At 50.6% G+C, this 21,932-nt stretch overlaps 1 protein-coding gene across 3 annotated transcripts in view; it reads right to left on the bottom strand.

Moving 5' to 3' along the window:
* MYO18B (myosin XVIIIB) overlaps positions 1-21,932 on the bottom strand; it is a 259,923-nt gene that overhangs the window by 209,176 nt on the left and 28,815 nt on the right. For all 3 annotated transcript variants that reach the window (XM_045459579.1, XM_045459578.1, XM_045459580.1), the window contains 5 exons: positions 20,360-20,558; positions 17,975-18,117; positions 17,078-17,178; positions 16,683-16,746; positions 6,362-6,506 (listed from right to left, as the gene is read on the bottom strand). In XM_045459579.1, the coding sequence (XP_045315535.1) occupies positions 6,362-6,506; positions 16,683-16,746; positions 17,078-17,178; positions 17,975-18,117; positions 20,360-20,558 (652 nt within the window). The remainder of the gene's footprint in view (positions 1-6,361; positions 6,507-16,682; positions 16,747-17,077; positions 17,179-17,974; positions 18,118-20,359; positions 20,559-21,932) is intronic.

Genomic DNA, 21,932 nt, shown 5'->3' on the forward strand with positions numbered 1-21,932 from the left:
CCCTAAACTACAGAACTCGGAGAGCTTCCGGGTCAGTAAACACATCAAGGTGCTGGGACGGTCGGACCAGAGAGGGCAGGGAAGTCCCTTCCCCATGCCTTGCACTACACGTCTCTTCCATCTGGCTGTTCCTGAGCTGTATCCTTTATTCTTATTTTTTTAATGCTTATTATCTTTGACACACACACACACACACACACACGCACACATAGCATAAGCAGGGGCGAGGCAGAGAGAGAGGGAGACACAGAATCCGAGCTGTCAGCACAGAGCCTGATGTGAGGCTCAAATTCCGGGAACCCAGACATCATGACCTGAGCTGAAGTCAAACACTTAACCGACTGAGCCACCCAGGCGCCCCTGGGATAATAGTAAGTAAAGTGCCTTTCTGGGTCCCGTGAGCTTTTCTGGAAAATTACCAACTTTGCAACAGGTGGCCCAAATGGATGGCTGGTATCTGAGGTCGGACAGTCTTGTGGGACCGAGCCCTTAACCCGTGGGGTCTGTTTGAACTCCAGTGTCTGAATCAAGCTGAACTGAATTGGACCCCCCATTGGTGCCTGGAGAATCAGAAAACCCACGCGTTTGGTATTGGAAAATGCACTGACAAGAAAGTGACTTTACCAGCCCTCCAGGAGCCTGTGAGGACAGAAGTGGGAGCTCGCGGAGCAAGAGAGGTGGGACGTGTGGCCCCCAAGTTTGGGCTCGGAGCTTGGGAAGCCCTGGGTCCAAATCCCACCTCTGACTTTAGTTATGCGCCACGACGGAGATGGATGAAGTTCTCCGGCAGGCCTCAGTTTCCGCATCTGTAAAACGGGCATTGTAATAGACCTCACTCCTCCCCGGCTGGCCTAAGGCTGCAATGACATCACTGTATCCACAACCACTCAGCCCAGGGCCCAGAAAAACAAGCCGATTCCCCAGCAGGAGATGGCAACAGCCTGTTGCCAAGGCAAGGACAGCAGAGGGGTATTTGTAGGGAGACCAACTGAGCTTCCAAATCTCGCTCTGGAACATACTAGCTGTGTGACGTCGGGTACATCACGTACTTAATCTGAGTCTCTGTTTTTTCGTCTATCAGACGGTGATGAACGAAAGCAAATACTTCTGAACCGACACTTTATGAGCGAAGTCCTGTGCTCCACACTCTTGGGCACTGACTCAGTGAATCCTCGCAATGAGTCTGCGAGCTGGATGCCATTAGCCGCTCCATTTTATAGAGGAGAAAACCGAGGCTCAACGTGGCCAAGCCAAACCTCGCACCCAGCAGGCCGACTCTTGAGTCCTTACCAGATGACCGCATGAATCGAATCAGATCAAGAGGCGTGACCGCAGCACAAGTTGCTTTTGAAACTGTCAAACCCGAAGCCAATCCCGTGGTGGTGGTTGTTATCATCGTAAAGGTTTAGACACCCTGAGTCCGGTTATAAGGCCCAAAATGTTCCTTTAGGGACTGATCTTGGTCTTTAAAATACGATCAGGGCAGGGGCGCCTGGGTGGCTCAGTCGGTTAAGCGTCCGACTTCGGCTTAGGTCATGATCTCACGGTTTGTGGGGTCGAGCCCCGCGTCGAGCTCTGTGCTGACAGCTCGCTCAGAGTCTGGAGCCTGTCTTCGGATTCTGTGTCTCCCTCTCTCTCTCTGTCCCTCTGTCTCTCAAAAATAAATACAACATAAAAAAACTAAAAAAAAAAAAAAGATCAGGACCCTCAAAATAAATTACGGAAGCCAGGCGCGCTGGGAGGAGATCATCATTTTAATAAAAAAAAATCCTGATTAATGGAAATGATTCTTAATATATTTCAAAATGATCTGTTATGACACAAAGCAAAGACATTTATATATGACTTTGAAATTCTTAATAGCTGATTTTAGAGCAACCTATTATGAAATCTTCCAAAGCAGAATATATAGTAAGTAAATCATCGGGCAGGGCCTCCCGGGCTGACTGACGGCAGCTCCTCTTAAAATAATTTATAAGGTGTTGGGGGGGCAAGGGGAGGAAGGCTGGGAGAAATTATTGCCATAATCATGTATTAATAAAATATTTATAAATGTGACTTTTCCTTTTATCATTACAGGCAGCGACAGGTGTGGGTCAGGTCCCCGGGGCCCACATCAGAGGGGGGATCCCACATGCCCCCAGAAGAGAAATTCCACCACCAAACTCCTCTGGTGACAGGTCAACAGATCACAGGGCTCTGTCAGCCTCTGTTTTGTCACACTGGAGGCAGAGAGGGCTGACGTTGACTGTGGAAATCGGGAGGCAGGTCCCACCTGTCTGCAGGGCTTATAGAGTGCCTTGGTGGGAGCGATCCTGTGTCAGCTAAGTGCAGCCAAGAGGCAACCACCTGGGCCACCTTGGGAGGGTCACCTAGGCTGGGATCAACAACAAAATCCTAGACTTGCCTTTTACTGAAGGACTGCCTCGAGCTGGCTGCTACTGAGGACCTGTGCACCAGCCCTTGCCCCGGCCATCCCATACCTCCTATCCCATACGTGTCCCTGGTCTGTCACTGCGGCACCTGACTGTGCCTCTCTGCTGTCGCTGGCTGCAGGCACATGCTTCGCTCAAGCCCAGCACAGGCTGGAAGGGCAGGTGTTTATGCAACCTCCATCCACGGAGAAGCAGGAGGTAGTGGGTAAATATTCCAGCTCCTTTGTCTCCAGGCAATACCACTGGGAGCCATGGTCCTCAGAGTCGCCCAGAGATTCCCAGTGAAACTGGCTCCAGTTGCCCACAGGTGACGTGCTCGTTAAAGCACGTAGTATCACTATCACCCATCTTCCCTTCCCTGTCTCCCTCCTCTACAGGTGATCCCCTCCCAGAAGAGCCACGTGCACCCAAATCTTTGTCTCAACGTCTGCTTTGTGGAACCCAGCCCCGTTCAGCTTCCTCTTCCAAATTCCGTTTAATCCACGCATCAACCCCATGTTCTGCCCATCAAAGAGGAGACCACCAAAGCTCAGACAAGTCTGGTTCTCTATCCTGGTTAATTGCACCAAGAGCCTCGGTTTTCCGTTCTATACAATAGGCTTGCTTCCTTCGGCTCTTCCCCAACCACAGGCGCCCCGACTCTGAACCTTCAGGGCTTTCCTGGTCTGACCTCTGCAATCCCTCCCTCAGCCCAACCCGTTCACAAAGCTGGTCCCAGTTTGGAAGTCTCGTGTCTCCTAATAAGATGATAAATTCTCAAGACGGGACAGTAGTCTCACAGCCCCCCGCATCCCTCCCCCTGCCAGGCCCGGGCACAGGGTAGACGTTGGCTCATCTCAGGGACTGGGATGTATTATGGGCTGAATTACGTCCTCCCCAAATTCGTATGTTAAAGTACTAATGCCGGGTACTTTAAATTGTGACTGTATTTGTTGACTGAGGCTTTAACGAGATAATTAAGGTAACATGAGGTCGTCTGGATGGGCCCTGATCCAGTGTGATTGGTGTCCTACAAGAAGAGGAGATCAGGACACAGACAGACCCATGAATGGAGGGCAGGCCATGTGAGGACGCGGCAGGAAGGCAGCCGTCTCCTAGCGCAGGAGAGAGGACTCAGGAGAAACCAACCTGCCAGGCACCTTGACCTTGAACCTGAGCTTCTAGCCTCCAGAACCGTCAGGAAACAAGCTCCCAAGATTAAGAACCTGTAATCTGGCCCGACTGCAGAATTTCACATCTGACAAAACGGTGACCAGAGAGAGACAGGGGAACTTGTTCAAGGTCACACGTCCGGTTGAGGGCAGAGCCAGATTCCTAACATCCTCTCTCTGGCTTGGCTTGGGTCTAAAGAGGACCGAGGAGTTTTCTCACAGCATAAACAGGCCCTGCAGAGGCACGAAGATCCCCCCTTGCTATGACGTTCCGTGACGATGGGCCAGCTTTTTCTGTAAAGGGCTATATAACAATTAGTTGGAGCTTTGCAGGCCACACAATCTTTGCCTCAACTACTCAACTCTGCCACTGTGGCAGGAACGCAGCCACGGGCATGTGAATGAAGGGGTGCGACCATGTTCCAATAAAACTTTAATTATGGATACTATCATTTCAACGCCATACAATTCGCACACATCCTGGGGCCCCTGGGTGGCTCAGTCGGTTAAACAGCCGACTCTTGGCTTCAGCTCAGGTCATGACCTCACGGTTCGTGAGTTCAAGCCCCACATCGGGCTCCGCACTGACTGTGTGAAGCCTGCTTCGGATTCTCTGACTCCCTCTCTCTCTGTCCCCTCCCCTGCTTGCTCTCTCTCTCTCTCTCTCTCTCAAAATAAATAGTAAACATTAAAAAAAACAAATGTTCATACATCCCAAAATATTACAAATAGATAGATCTTCATCTAATTGAAGTATAAAAACCATTTTTAGCCTGCTGTTATCCAGAAACACAGCCCACTGGATTTAGCCCACAAGCTATGCTTTGCTGACCCTCGGGATGACGGAGTCAGATGCAGAGGTGGGGATTTTACCAGATGATTAGAGCTTTGCAGGAAAAGAAGTGCTGCCCAGGTCAGAGATGGGGCCACGTTCTCACACCATGGTGTGCGTGACTCAGGCTGGTCTCAGTGGTGAGGAGGCTGGGACACATTACAGTCCCGTGGGCAAAAGGATGGTGGTGCCCCAATGGCCAAGGGGTCAAGCATGGCCCATGACTGAGTTTTGGAAAGGCGAGTGGCATTTGATTTTTCACCATGTCTGTCCTTGGTTTAGACTAACTGTGGAGTCCCCACCTTACTTATTTCTGACTCAGCATAACTCCTAGAAACTTCCAAAATCAAATCAGTGGGCCAAATAGATGCAGCTCACGTGTATGAGAATCAACAGAATGAGCCCCAAGGCCCAGGAGTGTGGGGATGGCAGGAATGACATGCCAGAATATTCCAGAAGTCTGCTGCCCACAAATGACCCAGAATATCATCCAGAGTCAGTACATAGCCCTCAGAGGAAAGCCTTCAATTCACATGTATTCATTCAACAAGTAAATCCCAGCTCTATGTCCTGGGCCCCAAGGAAGTCACTCCCTACTAGAAAGAGCTAGACAAAAAAAAAAAGAAAGAAAGAAAAAAAGGGGCGCCTGGGTGGCGCAGTCGGTTAAGCGTCCGACTTCAGCCAGGTCACGATCTCGCGGTCCGTGAGTTCGAGCCCCGCGTCGGGCTCTGGGCTGATGGCTCAGAGCCTGGAGCCTCTTTCCGATTCTGTGTCTCCCTCTCTCTCTGCCCCTCCCCCGTTCATGCTCTGTCTCTCTCTGTCCCAAAAATAAATAAACGTTGGGAAAAAAAAAAATAGAAAGAGCTAGACAAGGACACAATCACAATACAAGACACCATAATCCTTAAGAAGGCAGGAACCACACTGATCTTGATCCCTACTCTCCCCAGGACCTTTTACAATGTCAAAAGAAATCAAAGAAATTGGTTAGAGAAGGGAGGAGCCTTGAATGTCAAGTCAACGAAGTTTACTTGATTTAGCAGGCAAGGGAGAAACTTGGGAGGATTCTAAGCAGGGGAATGGCACACAATAGGCTTGTGTTTTTTTTTAGAAAAGACCCCAAAGGTCACAATGAGGATGGACAGAGGGAGGAAGGTAGTCATTAGCAATGAGACTACTGCAATCGTCCGAGCAACAATTAAAAAAAAAAGGAAAAGAAAAGAAAAAGACTGGCAAACAGTAGGAATAGAGAAACACAGACGGAAATGCTGTCACAGAGATCATCTACAGGGCAAGGTGAATAAAGATTGGCTAGGGAGGGGCAAGGGCCAGAGAGAAGACCAGAACCACCTTGGGGAAACAAGGTGAAGTAAGGATGATCAGTAAACAGACCATTAAGAGCAGGGACAGACTCAGGAGGACAAGGATGGCTGGGTGAGCTTCACCACATATGGTGGGGAGCATCTCCAAGATGTCGAGATCGAAACACAGCACCTTTATTGCTTGGACCCAACTCTCTCTCAAATGTCCGAGACCTTCTGCGCTCAGGACACTGGCCGCTCGTCACATATAGCTATTTAAATTTATGTTAATTAAAATGTAATGCAATTAAAACTTTAATTCCTCAGGTGCACTAGCTGCATGTCAAGTCCTCAACGGCCACCCGCAGAGAGGGGCTGGGTCTGGACCGCACGGATGGAGAACATCTCCATCATCACGGAGAGCTCCGGGGGGCACCGCCGCCGGTCTATGAGGTTTGCTTGAAAAACCCAGACCTGTTTCCATCTCACGGCGCCTGGTCCGGTGGCCTCCCAGACACCGGTCCCGGAGACACAGAGGATGACAGATTGATCCTGCCCCGGCTCATGGAGAGAAGGGGCTCGTCAGGCACCTGCCAAGGCAGACAGCTGGCAGTGCAGGTGAGCTCGGCAGGAAGGACTCACCTTTGCAGGCTCCCGCTGCGCCGAGGTGGTAGATGGCTGCCAGCACCCGCCAAATGGCTCGCTGCTCGCCCTCCGAGATGCCCAGTGTCTCCATGGCGCTCTGGAGATGGGCAAAGGCGGCTGCCGCCTTCTGCTTGTCTTCGGGCTGCGAGCAAAGGGAGGGAGGAAGAGGCCGTCAGGGTGGCGAGAATGAAAAGCTTAGACTCGGGGGTGGGGGGGGGGGAACAATGCGGTCGCTTTGTAACCACAGTAAATTACCCACAATTAGGCTGTGGAGTGTTGACGCCCAGAGCTCAGACTGCAGGGAAAGGAAGTCGTTCCTATCTGTCTTTGGAATGCACTGTGATTCTCATTCACCCGTGGGTTCCCTGGGTAGTTTTTGAGGCTCTGCTGTGTACGGGGCCCAGAGGACGCAAAGCCGAGGGAACCCCAGAACTTGATTTTGGAGGGCCTCTCGAGGTTAGCCGTGGAAAGAGACATAAAACTTAGTGTGACTCAGGCTAAGTGGCGGGGTCCGGGCAGAGGCAGGAAGGCGTCAATGAATCCACCTCAAAATTGTCATAGAGGTTGTCCTAGAAGGCGAGACAACACTGAGGTTGAAGTTTGGAAGAGGCATAGGCGTCACTGACCGATTTAATGCAGTAAGTCCCTACAAGCAGAGGGAACAACGTGACCAAAGGAAATCTCGGGGGACAACAGGTGGTCAACTGAATGCGGGCACAGAAGCAGGTATTTTTGGAGGTGGGGCCGACAGAGAAGAAAGCTTGAGAAGCTGGCTGGTGCCACTTGGGATGGCCTCACGTATGATGTTAAAGGCACGGGCTCTGGATTCCAACCAGGCCTGGCAAATACACACGCCTGTCTATACTCCCGGACCTGTGGCAGACATCATTAATCGATCAAGATGTCACAGCAAGCCAGCGAGTCCCCACTGTTTCCAGGACCCCACCCCCTGCAGCCGCCACCAACTGATCTGCATCAACAACGGAAGTACAATCTGTTTGCTCTCGCCAGGGCAAGGGATGGGAAACTGCCCAAGGATTTTAAGCAGGAGGAAAGAGAAAGTGACATGATCAGATGTTTATGGGTTGTAGGGTGTTGTTTTTTTTTTCTTTTTCAGATTTATGATCCCAATTATGTTTGATTGAATATTAAAATTAGCCTGAAACTCCTGCGCACACACACACACCATCTGGCCGAGGAGACTCAGCCCAGAAACCTGCTGAGTTGAGAGAAAGTGAGCTAGGGACAAGAATTCTTTTGTCACTAATCCACCGGCAGATGAGGAACTGATTTGCACTTGGCCCTCTTACAGAGCGTGGGTGATGAACTGTAGGCTGGTAAAGCTGGCAGGTTCTTAAATTTTGTGGAATCCAACGCCCAGAGAGGGGATAACACTTGCCCAAGGTCACACAGCAAATTAGCATCCGATACAGAACTAGAATCAGGCTTTTCTGACTCCCTGTCCAGGCCGCTTGTCCCCTCCACTCCAGCTACGTCTAACTAGCAAAGAAGGCTGCGAGAATCAGCAACCAACCGGGCCGACGTCAAAGCATGCAGTGACATTGAGAGATTCGCTGTGAAAATATTTCAATTAATAGCAAAAGCATGTTCCACTGATCCATCATATTTCTGGGCCACCACAGGACCACAAAATCCCTAGCAACCAGGAGCTCAACCTAGCAACCGCAGCTGCTCCACTGGAGCACACGGAGGGAAGGAAGGCATCTTACCAACATGTTCTCGGTTATTTATGAGATTTCAAAGCGGCACAGAAAGGACACCGAAAGGACAGTGGCAACACATTTATTATGGCTCCCACTGTCAGCTCTGAGCATTTGAATTTAAATTACAGGCGGACTCCATCATCTGCCACTTAGCTCATGCGAAAAGAAGGAGAAACTTTCCCCAAAGCTTAATCTGTTTCTCTTCCCCTCCCTCCCCACCGCCTCCCCCTCCACCGCCCACGTCTCTGTTGCAACAGAAAATAGAGAGAGGCAAATGTATATGTTTCTGATCCAAACAATTAAGATCAGGAAGATGTTTATAGTTGCTTAAATTTCCAGGGAGCCAAACACCTCTGCCTAATGCTGTCACGAAAGCCACCCCTTCCAGCAAAATCGTGAATGTGGAGATCAGTGAAATTAGTGGAGGACGTCAGCCCGCAGCCCAAATGTCTATCAACAGGAGACTGAATACACAAAGGGCAGTGTCGCAGGGAACAGCGGTGGAGTGCTACGAGGGAATGAAAAAGAACGAGCCACAGATCCGTGCATCCACGTGCACGAATCCCACAGACCACGTGAGCCAGAGAACCAAAGACTCCGCACTGTATGATTCCCTCTCCGTGAGGTTCAAGCATCAGCCGAGCCAACCTACAGTCATTTTGGTAACGCTGGGACAGGAGGGACGCCCCTGATCGGGAAGAGACTCAAGGGAGCCTTCGTCAGAAATGTTCCAGGTGTTGATCTGGGGTGTGGCTACGGGTGCATTTGAGAATATAGTCATCACTGGGGGGAGCCTGGGTGGCTCAGTCGGTTAAGTGTCTGACTTCGGCTCAAGTTATGATCTCGCAGTGCGTGAGTTCAAGCCCCACGTCACTGTAGAGCCTGCTTCGGATCCTCTGTCTCCCTCTCTCTCTCTCTGCCCCTCCCCTGCTCATTCTCTCTCTCTTTCTCTCTCTCTCTCTCAAATAAATAAACGACAAAAAAAAAAAAAGAATATATTCATCACTGAGTTGGAGGCTTAAAATTAGTTGTCTCGCCACAATTAAAAAAAAAAAATTAATGGGAAAAAAAATCAACTCACAAGACGCCCAGGGTTTATCTGATGCAAAGACTCAAGGTCAACCAAAGACTACAGGTAATTTAGTGGGGAAAAAAAAATCCAAAATGTTCTCTCCACATTAGACTGGGCTGTGCTTAGAGCACCCAGGAGATCCCTTACAGTGCAGAGAGAGAGAGGCCAGGTTTGGATTTGGAGTCAGACGAACTGGACGTTTCCATGACTCAATGCTCCCCAGCAGGGTGACTTTCTACAGATCTCCTGCCCTTGCACTGGGGCTCAGTTTCTGCTTCTGTAGAACGGAAATCGTAGCCTACCTTCCTCCGAGGGCCATTGTCAGGAATGGATGAGTCGTGTATGGAGCACCCAGCCCTGCACGCAATGGTGCCAAATAAATGCTGGTTCCCACACACCACTGCGTCTCTCTGGCCATGCCTTTGCCCAGACTATTCCGCTTTCCGGGACACCTTTCCCCGCCGCTGCCCAAGTGCATGCCCAATGCTCCACGGAAAGTGAACCAGGCGTGGCGCTGTCCTTGAGACAGGGGTGAGGGGGAGCGGGCTGGGAGACTCTGGGGAGGGTCAGAGGCTTCCAGGAAGTAGTGGTGCGTGAAGCAAACAGAATGAGTGAGGTGATGTGAGTACTGGGGTGGGGCAGGAGGAATTCCAAGCCTCCAGTCCTAGGAGCAGACCAAGAAGCTGGGTATGGCTCTGCCCATTCCACAGTTGCAAAACCCGAGGCTGAGAGGACATAAATGACCCAGGAGGGCACAGCGGGTCAGAACCCAGGGCACAGGATCTTCAGCCACGACACAGGGTTGACATTTACAAGCTGTGTGCTCTTAGGCAAGTAACCTCACCTCTCTGAGCCTGGTTACTACTCCTGAAATCAGATGTGATAATAATCCCTCACCTCAAAGGACCATTAGGAGGATTAAGGAAGCGGAGGCTCTGGGCAGAGCCCCCGGCAAGAGCGCACGATCCCCCATTTCTGTTTGGAGACCATTCTTCCACAGTTGACAACCGGGTCATAAAAAAATAAATGTGCCTCGGGCCAAACCCCGGAAGGTAATAGCCAGAAGCCAACTGCTGGGAGGCAAAGATTATTATTATTATCACTGCTGCTGGGCACTTTAAAAAAAAAAAAAATCAGGCTACGTTGCAAAAAAATAAATTACAGAGAAGAAGAGAATAATATGAAAGCTTTGTGATTTCAAATGGGTCCTGGTGCCCTGACTGATCTCAAATAAGTTCCATTTAAAAGCTGAAAGTGGCAGGCAGCAAGGGCACAGTGTGGGGACCAGGGGGTGGACACTGACAGCGAGCGGAGGCGCCACCGAGGGCCGGCACCACCCGCGGGTCTCGGCGCTTCCCCCGCTGAGTACCTGCTCCAGCTGACTGCCCCCCTTCCCCCTGACCTCATCCTGTAGTCTTCACCTGCACTGTTTGAGGTCTCTCCACCTTCACCTTTGCATCAGGTGCTCCCTGGAGCAGGAACGCTGGCCTCAGTGCACCTGCCCGGCTTCCCTCTCACCTCCTCTGGGCAGCCTTCCTTGATATGCCTCTACCCCTGCAGCCTGGTCTCAGCCCACACACACCTCTATTCAAGCACCTATCATCTTGGCTTCGAATGATCTGCAATATGGCCGTGGCAGCCCCCACCTGCCTCCTAACATATGGGCTCCTTGTGCCTGAGACCCAGCTGAGTTATCTCTCTGTGCGAGATCAGTAAATATCCATTGAGGAGTGAATGTCAATGAGCTGCCAGTTACTGTCCCTGAATGAGAGCCATTGATGCCGAGGTTGAGTTTGTCCACCTACGGAGCCAGGCCCACGGCGCTGCTAATCCCATATTCAAGGACCACAGAGGCCAGGTTGGCTGAGGAAGGAGAGCCTCACACTCGCGAGTTCCCTTCTCTGGGGTACTCTGTGCCTCCCAGCAAACGACTCCAGCTCCCAGGATCCAGGCAATGGGGCCGAGGAAACATACAAGGTCTCCACAGCCCATGCCTTTAAAGACACGGCAGGCTAAATTCAAGTGTAATTAATGCATTTCTGCTACCACGGCAGGAAAATTGAGAAAAGTTTAGCCAAGTTGTGGTGAGTGGGGTCCGCTCGTTCATTTATTCACTCAACAAACATTTGTGGAGCACTTGCTGTGTGCCTGGCTCAGCGCTAGGCCTTGTGAAACATAGGAGCAGTGAACAGGACACAGAAGACCCTCATCTTCTTGGACCTTAGGGTGGTAGGCAGATCGATAATAAGCAAACAAAGAGTGTCAAAGACAATGAGAGATTGTTATCGAGACCACACACACACACACACACACACACACACACCCATTAAAAGGAGGTCTCTCCCTGGACAGAGGACTGGGAAGCTGGGGACACTCACGTTGGCACGAAAGCCCAGGATAGATGCACAAAGGTGTTTATCATCTCCTTATTAAGAGCTACCAAAAGAGTTGACAACCTTTTCAGTAAATGGACAACATTCGGGAAACAGTTCGGGGAATCATGACTCCACTCTGAACGTCTGGTCATGAAAAGCATTGTTCGTGAAAGTGTTAATGACCTCCAGTTTGTTACGAACTGTATAAAATATTCATAGAAGACAGACTGAGCCAGGCAGGTGCCCCTAAAAATAATGTCGTATTAAAAATGTAGACTAAGGGGGTGCCTGGGTGGCTCAGTCGGTTAAGCATCTGACTTCAGCTCAGGCCATGATCTCACAGTTCATGAGTTCAAGCCCCGAGTCAGGCTCTCTGCTGTCAGCATAGAGCCCAGTTGGGATTATCTCTCCCTCTCTCTCTGCCCATCCCCCACTTTTCTCTCTCTGTCTCTCAAAAATAAATAAACATTAAAAAAATTTAATACACACACACACACACACACACATACATACACCAGGGAATAGACATAAGGCCAATGAGACAAAAAAAACTTGGGGTGTACTGCCAAGAAGCATGGATTGGGGGGCTCACGGGCCACTGAGGCCTTGCCCCCCCAACTGGTCCAGCGCTGCCATACAAGGTTAACAGTGAAGAATGCCAATAAATCATAATCATAAAAGCTAAGAGTCTGAGCACTTGGTAGGCTGTATCTCATTTAACCTGGGAGCCAGGGGGAATATCAGCATCCCGGTTTTACCAGTGAGGAAACTGAGGCCCACGGAAACGGAGTCACCTTCCATAAGGCCACCCGACGGCTGCTGGGGTTCGCACCTGGATTTGTCAGATTCCAGAACCCATTTCTTAACCATTGTCGTCAATGAATTCTCAGGGGACAACGAAAGCGACGGTTACAGATAAAGACGAAGCATGACTGATCAGAGCAACAAGACTGGCAAGGAGGAGGAGGAAGAAGGCTCGGCCAGGGATGAATTGGGCTGTAGAACTGCCAGGTGAAAGGCAGGACATATAGTTCAACTGGAATCTCTGATGAATGATGGGTACTGTTCTAGTATAAGTACATTTCCCTACAACGTCTGGCGGAGCAGGGATGCTGGACTCACTACCCCTGTCCATCCTCACTGGGCACTCTCTGGGCTCACCTCCTCCAGGCAGCCCTCTCTGATACGACCCCAACCCTCCAGGCCTGCCCACGCAGTATTTGGGGCAGAATTATACTAAACAAATTATTCCACTTTTATCTGAAATTCAGACTTCACTGGACAACCTGTGGGTTGTTTTTTTTTTTTTTTTTTTTTAAGTTTCACTGAGTTCTAACGACAGATAAAAATGACATCTTGTTAGGTGTGCAATGTGATGATTTGATAGAAGCACGTTCTGAAATGATGGCCGCAATGAAGTTAATTAATGCATCCATCACTCCACGTAGTTACCGTTTTTTGCGTGTGGTGAGAACACGTAAGATCCACTCTCCTAAGAAATCTGACGTACAGAACAAACATTGTCTTTACAGTCACCTTGCTGTACATTGGGTCCGTTTTGAGATACAGAAGTTCTAGGCATCCTGCATTTCTATTAGCTCCGTCTGGCAGCTTTGGGAGCTTGTATGTAGCAACTCCCATGCTTGGGGGGACTTCTCGACCACCAAGTTCCCTTACGGAGGCAGCCCCGGGACCACCCAACCCCAGATAACTCGCCCAGGCTGGCATGGAGGACCGGTGACTTTTCAGACTTTATTTTTGCTCTTAGCACACTGAGAAAACCTTCCCTGGATACCTGCCAGGTAGCGGGGAGAGAACAAAGGCTGCCCCTACCCTTCCCACAAATCAACTGGACTAAAAAACGAAAACAAAAACACCCCCCAGAAACACACAAAAGAAGAAAACTACTTCAAAAGCCTCCCTGACACGGATTCCCTGCTGTGACCCATTCTCGTGTGCGGACTGTTAACAAAAATTCAGGCTGGGGAGAGCTCACAGGGACCCCGCTGGGGCCCTTCTCCTCCAAAACAACAACCTTCTTGCAGACTCCCATGGATCCACTTGGCCAGATTTCATTTAAACAGACGGGAAGACGCAGGGCTGGATGAGACTCTCATCCTGTGCTGTCACGGTCAAGGGCTGGGGTCCTAATAGTCCCGAGTCACGGGGGATGAAAGAAAGCCATACCGCGGGTGCCCGCCAGTGACACGGGGTGTCAGAGGAAGAGTGGATTAGCCCCCAGAACGTAAGGATGGGATCGCTGTGCGGCCTCTGAGTGGGTCACTGAGCTACACATCCAGCTCTTGATCTCGGCTCAGGTCGCGATCTCATGGTTCGTGAGTTCTGGCCCCGCATCGGTCTCTGCACTGACAGCACAAAGCCTGCTTGGGATTCTCTCTCTCCCTCTCTGTCTCTGCCCCTCCCCTCATCTCTCTCTCTCCCCCCCTCTCTCTCTCAAAATAAATAAATCAACTTAAAAACAAAAAAACCAAAGAGGGAATAGCCGTATCACCTTACTCCTACTGCAGAAATAAACTCTATGTCAGTGGTTCTTACAGCGGGGGCGCGGTCCCTGGACCAGCAGCATCAACATCACCTGGGAGCTTCTGAGGAATGCACACTCCCAGGCCCTGCCCCAGACCTGCTGAATCAGCAGCTCTGTGGAGGGTCCCTAGCAGTGTGTGTGTGTGTGTGTGTGTGTGTGTGTGAACAGCTTTATCAAGGTATAATTGACAAAGAATAAACTATTCCTCTTTAAAAGGTACAGAGGCACCTTGGGGGCGCCCTGGTGGCTCAGTCATTTGAGCGACCGACTTCGGCTCAGGTCATGATCTCACGGTTCAGGGGTTCAAGCCCCGCATCAGGTTCTGTGCCAACAGCTTAGAACCTGGAGCCTGCTTCGGATTCTGTCTGTCTGTCTGTCTCTCTCTCTCTCTCTGCCCCTCCCCCTCCCATTCTCTGTCCGTCTGTCTCTCAAAAATAAGTAAACGTTAAAACTTTTTAAAATAAAAATTAAAAAATAAATAAACTTGATAAGCTTTGATGTGTACACATATGAAGCTATTGCCACAATGAAGACAACATCCATACCACGGTCCAGAAGTTTCCTTTTATAAATCCTCTCTCCCCTCCTCCTGCCCACACCCAATGCCCAGGCAACCATTGCCCTGTTTTCTGCCACTGTGGGTTAGTTTGCAATTCCTAGAGCGTCACATACGTGGGCTCATACAGTTAGTCTCTCTTTCATCTGAGAGCTTTCACTCAGCGTAATGATTTTGAGAGCCATCGCCCCCTTGGATACGCCAGCCTCTCGTTCACTTTCACGGCTATTACGCCACCTTTATGGGTACTCCACACCCATGCCCCTGTTATTACAAATGAAACTACGAACTGTCACGTAAACACCTTTGTCTGAACATGCACCTTTATTTTCCTCCATCAAAAGCCCAGAGTAGACTAGCGTATTATAGAGAAGGTGAACATGTACCTTTTGTAAGAAACTGTTTTCCCAAACGGGTGTGCTGTCTCACATCCCCACCAGCCGGGTGTGAGAGCTCCAGCGGCCCCAGTTCTCACCAGCACTTGGTGTGACCAATCTTTTCAGCTGCAGATAATTCGGTGATTGTATAGTGGCAGGGTGCTGTGGTTTTACTTGGAATTTCTTTAATGATGTGGAGCATGTTTTCGTGTGCGTTATCGACCATGCACGTGTCTTCTTTGGCAAAGTGTATGTTGGAATCTTTTGCCCGCCTTCTTTGTCAGGTTGCATTTATGAGTTTAGAGAGTCGTCTATATAGTCTGGATTCAAAACTTCATCATATAGGTGACTTGAAAATATTTTTTCCCCAGTCTGTGTCTTGTATTTTCATATTAACGGTGCCTTTCAAAGAGCGGAAGTTCTTGGGGCACCTGGGTGGCTCAGTCGATTAAGCGTCCAAATCTTGATTTTGGCTTGGGTCATGATCTCACGGTTCCTGGGTTCGAGCCCCACATCGGGCTCTACGCTGACAGTAAGGAGCCTGCTTGGGATTCTCTCTCCTTCTGTCTCTGCCCCTCCCCTGCTCACACTCTCTCTCTCTCTCTCTCTCAAAATAAATAAATAAACCTTTTTTTTAAAAAAAGCAGAAGTTTTTAATTTTGATGAAATGCAATTTCTCTATTTGTCCTCTTATAACCTGTGCATTTGGTGTCACATCTGAAAAACCTTCACCTAAAACAAAGTTGGAGAAATTTTCCCCTTGTTTTCTTGTAGAAATTTCATGGTTTTAGGTTTTACATTTGGGCCTATACTCCATTCTTTGTTAATTTCTGTCTGGTGTGAGGTTGTCGATTGCAATTCATTCTGGACCTGAAGATACCCCATAATTCCAGCACTCTTTCTTTCCCGGATCATATCTTTGTTGAAAGGCTTGGGTGTGGAAATCATCGACCCTCCCTTACATGGTGAACTCCTATTCATTCCTCCAAACCCAGTCAAATGTCACCCTAGCTAGAAAGCCTTCTCTGTCTGAGACCAAGTAGCTCTTTCAACTGTCCTTTGTGCCCACGGCATCTTGTGCAACCCCTGCCACATTTATATCCCACATGACTGTGTCAATGCCCATATCGTCTCTCCTGATGGAGTAAAACCCCACGGATGGAGGCCATAAACCCAGCACTTAACGCAGGCCTAGCACGGGAGCTGGTGGTGGGTGTAGTGGGGTGGGGAGTGACTCAGAAACAATTGTTGAGGTATAAACAAAAGAATAAAAGAGTAAACAAACAAGCAAACACCTGGCCTTTTTGAAGTGGACTCCATCTCTCAAAGTCTGCTCACAGACCACGTCTTCCAGGAAAGCCACCCCTGACCGCACCTACCCACGTGAATCACCAATAATACGGCCTGGGATCACGTGTCTAGTAAATATCAGGGCAGGATTTGAGGCAAGAGCCCACACTCTTACCTCTCTGCGTCCCACCTCCTGCTTCCCTTTATGTGTGCGAGTCTCAGACACCCTACAAGCCCAGGCCCGCCCCCATGGCCAGTCCTTGCCAGCCAGCAACCCCACTGGTAAAGGAGAAGAGTTGCACAGGGAACCCTGCATCACCCTCGCATCCTCTGTCCCCTGGTCACATCCACACACAGCCCAGAAGGACCTTCTCCTTACCTTAGGCCACACGCCCATGCCGAAGGAGCTGCTGTCTGCCGTCTGATGTAGGTATAGCTCTGTCCTGGAAGCAGAGAAGGGACAGAAGTAAGGGAAGGACCGCCCACATCAGCGACCTGGTGGAGCGAGGGGACATCGTGACATAGGGCTCCACCCCGTGGCCCGGACGGTCCCATTGCCGGCCCCAGGCCCGTTTCTGGAATATCCCTCACTCACTGCCCATCCGTGGCTCTTTCCTAAGTGTTTTCTGGCACAAAGAATCACAAACTAAACCCAGGGGAGTGGGTCTGCCTCCAGGTTTTCTGCTAATCGGCTGTGTGAACTCGCTCCTGGGTAATATTAGAACAGTCAGTCTGAATGAGTCCTTGCCGTCTGCTGAGGTCTCTGTCACTCACCTGAGATCCAGGTCTAACCCAGCTAGCATCTGGGAGAAAATCTCAAAGTTGCCTTCCCCTTCTGGCTGTCGGGCCACGTGGCTCTTCTCCAAGAGCATCGTCTGCAATGGGAGTGGACGGGACATGGTCAGCCGGGTGGCCAGCTACCCAGAGGGCCTGTTGGGGTGTCCCCCGCCCCGATGCACTCTTTGGGGCCACGGCTCAGGTCCACGCTCTGCCAGACACGTCCGCATCGAAACTGCTCATTTATCTCGCTGATCCAGAGCCCATCCAGGGACTCAACTAACACGACAGACTCATTCCGATGAAAGCATCCGAAGGTAATCACAATCAACCAGAGCCACTCTCCAACATATTCTTATTTAACAGAAGCTTACTAAGCTGCCCCCAGTGGTGATTGATGGTAGAATTGCAGGGCCGGGACAGAAGAGGGACTTTTGGGCACCGAGGAGTTTTCCTGGAGCCTGGACGTCATCCCGGCTCAATGTACAAATGACCCTTCTAACAACCTAATCCTATTTTCTGCCTAAACAGCCTGTTTGAGGTTCAGGGAACCGGCACGGGTGATTGTGGAGATAGGAACAAACAAGCCATGTGTTGGTTACACGCGGACGTTCGCGGAAGGCCGGCGAGCGTCTGTTTGATTTCAGCTTATGCTTTCAACACCCAGCTAATGAGCGGCTGAGGTATGTATTTACTCATGAATAGTTCATCCCCGTGACATTCCGAGGCGCAGACAGGCTGGCGATGGTCCGGGGCACTGAGTGCGTCGGGGAGGAGGTGGCCACCGCCGGGGGAGCCACAACCACTTAGACACGTTCCAGGGTCCCGGGGGGATATGTGGCCTCTGCTGAGTGGGCCTGGGGACGCTGCAGCACGCCCTCCCAGAGCACTCACCTGGAGCTGAGCGGCCGTGACTTTCCCCGTGGCATTGAAATCGAGCGACATCACCATGGCAAACCGGGTGGCATTGCAGCTATGGCCGGTGGGCACAGAGCCAAAAGCCCGGAGGACGGTGAAGGTAGCTCGGATCTTCTCCACTGTTGGGGGGCACGGGGCAGCGAGTCAGCCATGGCCCTGGAGCTGCCACCCCCACTTCTCACGGGACCACCTTCCCCACTGGCACCTGCACTGGTCCAAGCCCATCTGTTCCCAACACCCCCAGCAGGCTCCCCACCACCCCCACCCCCAACTCAGCACTAGACCACACACATTTCACTGCTGCCCTGGCTGTGTACTGCAAGCAGAGTGCAGGGGGAAGAAGACTGAGTCAAGAAGACTGAGTCGAGACACAGGGTCAGGATAGCTACAGTCCAGTGACAGGGGCCTCCAGGGCCTGATGAAGGAAGGCAGGGCCTTAACATTCTCAGACCTGCTCTGAGGGGGCTCACAGAGTAGCCACAGCCTTGAAAAGCCCTGCATTCTCGCCACAGTTATTTCTTAGGCACCTACTATGCACCAGGCACTGTGCTAGGTGCTGGATACAGCCTTTCCTGACTCCCACCCTCAAGTACACGCACTCACGGCAGAGCTACATTTGGGGAGAGCCAAGACTGGTGCCTCTCCCCGCTGTATCCCCAGGCCCTCCCAGGGGTTAGGTGGAGAGTAGGTGATCAATAAAGCTCTAGAATAACCCCAGCAAAGCAGCAGCACACACGGTGGTTAAGGGAATTTGAACATGGGCTCTGCCTTTGCTAGTTAGCTCATTTGGGGCAAATCAGGTAACCTCTCATAGCCTAGGCTATGTATTGCCCCCAAGAGGGCAAAAGCGGATTCTTGTGGGTAGGGGGGATTTTGTTTTCTTATGTATAAAGCACAGATGTGCATAAACTGCATGAAGAGATCATGGTATATCTATGGCAGTAAAATTTCACAGTAGGGGAAGATTGGGGGGTGGGGGGTGTCTGAGAAAGCTCCTTAGGAAAGTGAAAGGAGCATTAAGAACACGGGCCCAGGGGTTATAGCTCCAAAGCCAGACTGTCTGGGTTGGACTCTCAGCTCTAGGATGTTTTCGTTGTGTGGCCTAGGGCAAGCGAGTTAACCTGAGTCTTAATGTCCTCATCTATAACGTTTGAATAATAATATCTACCTTATAGAACTGTTTTAAATAATAAATGAGTGAATATGCTTGGAATAGGGCTCAGCATGTAAGTCTTCAGCAAATGTTTACTATGGTTATTATTATTATTATTAATTGGCACTTTTTAAAGCCTAGTTCAAATATCATTTCCTTTTTTTTTTTTTTTTTTTAATTTTTTTTTTCAACGTTTATTTATTTTTGGGACAGAGAGAGACAGAGCATGAACGGGGGAGGGGCAGAGAGAGAGGGAGACACAGAATCGGAAACAGGCTCCAGGCTCTGAGCCATCAGCCCAGAGCCCGACGCGGGGCTCGAACTCACGGACCGCGAGATCGTGACCGGGCTGAAGTCGGACGCTCAACCGACTGCGCCACCCAGGCGCCCCTCCTTTTTTTTTTTAAGTTTTTTAAGTCTTATTTACTTATCTTGAGGGCGGTGGGGAAGAGCATGAGCAGGAGAGGGGCAGGGAGAAAGAGGAAGGGAGAGAATCCCAAGCCTGCTCTGCTCCATAAGCATGGACGGAGCCCGAGGCAGGGCTTGAACTCATGAGTGGTGAGATCATGACCTGAGCTGAAATCAAGAGTCGGACGTTTAACCGACTGAGCCACCCAGGCAGACATCACGTCTTCGAGGAAGCCCCCGAACTCCTCTCCTCCGAGCTCCCCGTGACTCTCTCCTAACCAGCTCTGCCAGCCCTTTGTGCAGAGCACTGGAGTTTGGCACATATGTGAAGTTCAGTTTCCCTTCTGGCTGTCGACTCCTCATGAGCATAGGCCCTGCCCTTCTGTCTTTACCTACTGGGTCCTCTGTACGGTGCAGCAGGTTGTGCACCGCACAAGGACACCATGTCGAAGGGACACGCTGTTTACATCATACAAGTACAGGTTTGTAGATCTGTCAGGACGATTTCCCAGAACATGGCGGTCAAGGGTATGGTTCTGACAATGTCAGTGCATGATGATTGCTCTGCAGGCAGCTGTGGATGTCTTGAGGAAGGAGTACCTTTTTCTAACTTGCACAGAGGCATGCAATGAACTATGGGTGGCCCTGCCTAGAAAGAAGCAAGCACAGAGTCTGCACATGGGTGCTCAGTGACTGCTAGCTGAATGGGTACAAGGAGGAGCAACCCAGCGTCCCCTCCAACTCTCCCCACCCTCCCCCACAGCCCGCCCCCAACACATGCCACCTGGAGACCACTGTACCTGAGACCCTGCCATCCACACTGCCTGCCATCGCCACCAGGTGCTCCAGGACCTGCTCGCAACAGGTGGTCTTCCCAGCACCGCTGCGCCCCAGGGCCACGATGCTCTGGTCCCTCCGCTGGCTCAGCAGCGCCCAGTATGCCCGCTGGGCCAGGGAGCCAACGTGAGCTGGCAGGCCATCCCGGCGGCGCCTGGGCACCTGCAGGAAGACGATCCTTGACATCGGTCTTCCCACCCCAGCCGGGGCCCAGGGAGCACCCCAAGGCGGTGTCCCACCCCAGCCTCGAGCCCAGCCCACCCCTGCCTGTCATCCTCCCCCAACCTTATCAGACAAGTCGAATTTTACTGGGAAAAGCCCAGCCTTGGGGTCTACTCCTGCCCCTGGCTCACCGTGAGCCCTTGGACAGCCTCTGAGTCTACTCTGAACCTGGGTCTCCTTTTTAACCCCTAGGAGGCTTGTGTTAGCTCATTATTGGATAGTACTTGCCCGGAATGAGGCAGCTGGATAGACTGGCAAGATTGATTAGTGATGTCTGCCATGGAAACAGAACGAAGCACAGGGTAGATGGTGGTACATATGCCATGCATTGGCCATGACAGTTTTAGGTAATACCTGAGGTCTTCCACTCCATTCATCCATTCATTTATTCTTCATTCAATACACAGAAATATTATTGCGGGCACAGCGCTACACAAAACGGATAAAGGGAATCCCTACCAACCATGAGGAGATATCATTGTATACATATTAGATGGCTAAAAACAGGTTTTAAATTTTTGTAACACTCACTACCAAGGTGTGGTGAAGGCACAGAGTGACTGGAATGCCCATGCAGTGCTGGTAAGAAGGACAAATGACACAGTCACTCTGGGAAACAGTGAGAGGTACATTCATCATACAACCTGGCAATCCCATTCTTAGGTATTTACCCAAGAGAAATGAGCCGTTATGTCCACACACACACACACACACACACACAAAACAACCTTCAATGTCACTGGTCCTATTAAATATATATTCAAAGTCATCGAAAACTAGAAACAACCCAAATGCCTTGTAACTGGTGAACGAAGGTAACCAAACATCGTGGTTTTAGCACTGAAGGTCCCATATCCCGGGAAACCCCTCTAACTGGGAAAACTGGGACAACTGGTCACCCTATTGAATGGATAAACCAGGGCACGCATACAATAAATGGCCAATCGCTGCTGTAATAGGGGTGAATGTCGAACGAACGCATCGTGGCAAGTGGAAGAAGCCTATTCAAAGGTTACCTGCCGTATGATTCCAATTACGTGACTTTTTCAGAAAAGGCCAAAGTATAGGGACAAAAAGAACAGATCAGTGGCTGCCAAGGGCAGGACCCGGGAGGCGGGCGGGGTGACAACCAAGGTTCCAGAGAACTTCTAGGGGGCAATGGCGTGGGAACAGTCCTGTAATTGACGGTGGAGGGTGTTGCATAACGGTACGCGTTTGTCAGAAACTTACAGCACTGTCCGCTAAAAGGGGTGAATCGAACCGACTGCAAATCATACCTTAATAACTCTGCCTTAAAACAGCCCTGCCTACGGA

Source organism: Leopardus geoffroyi, chromosome D3 (genome assembly GCF_018350155.1).
Source record: "Leopardus geoffroyi isolate Oge1 chromosome D3, O.geoffroyi_Oge1_pat1.0, whole genome shotgun sequence".
Lineage (NCBI taxonomy): Eukaryota > Metazoa > Chordata > Mammalia > Carnivora > Felidae > Leopardus > Leopardus geoffroyi.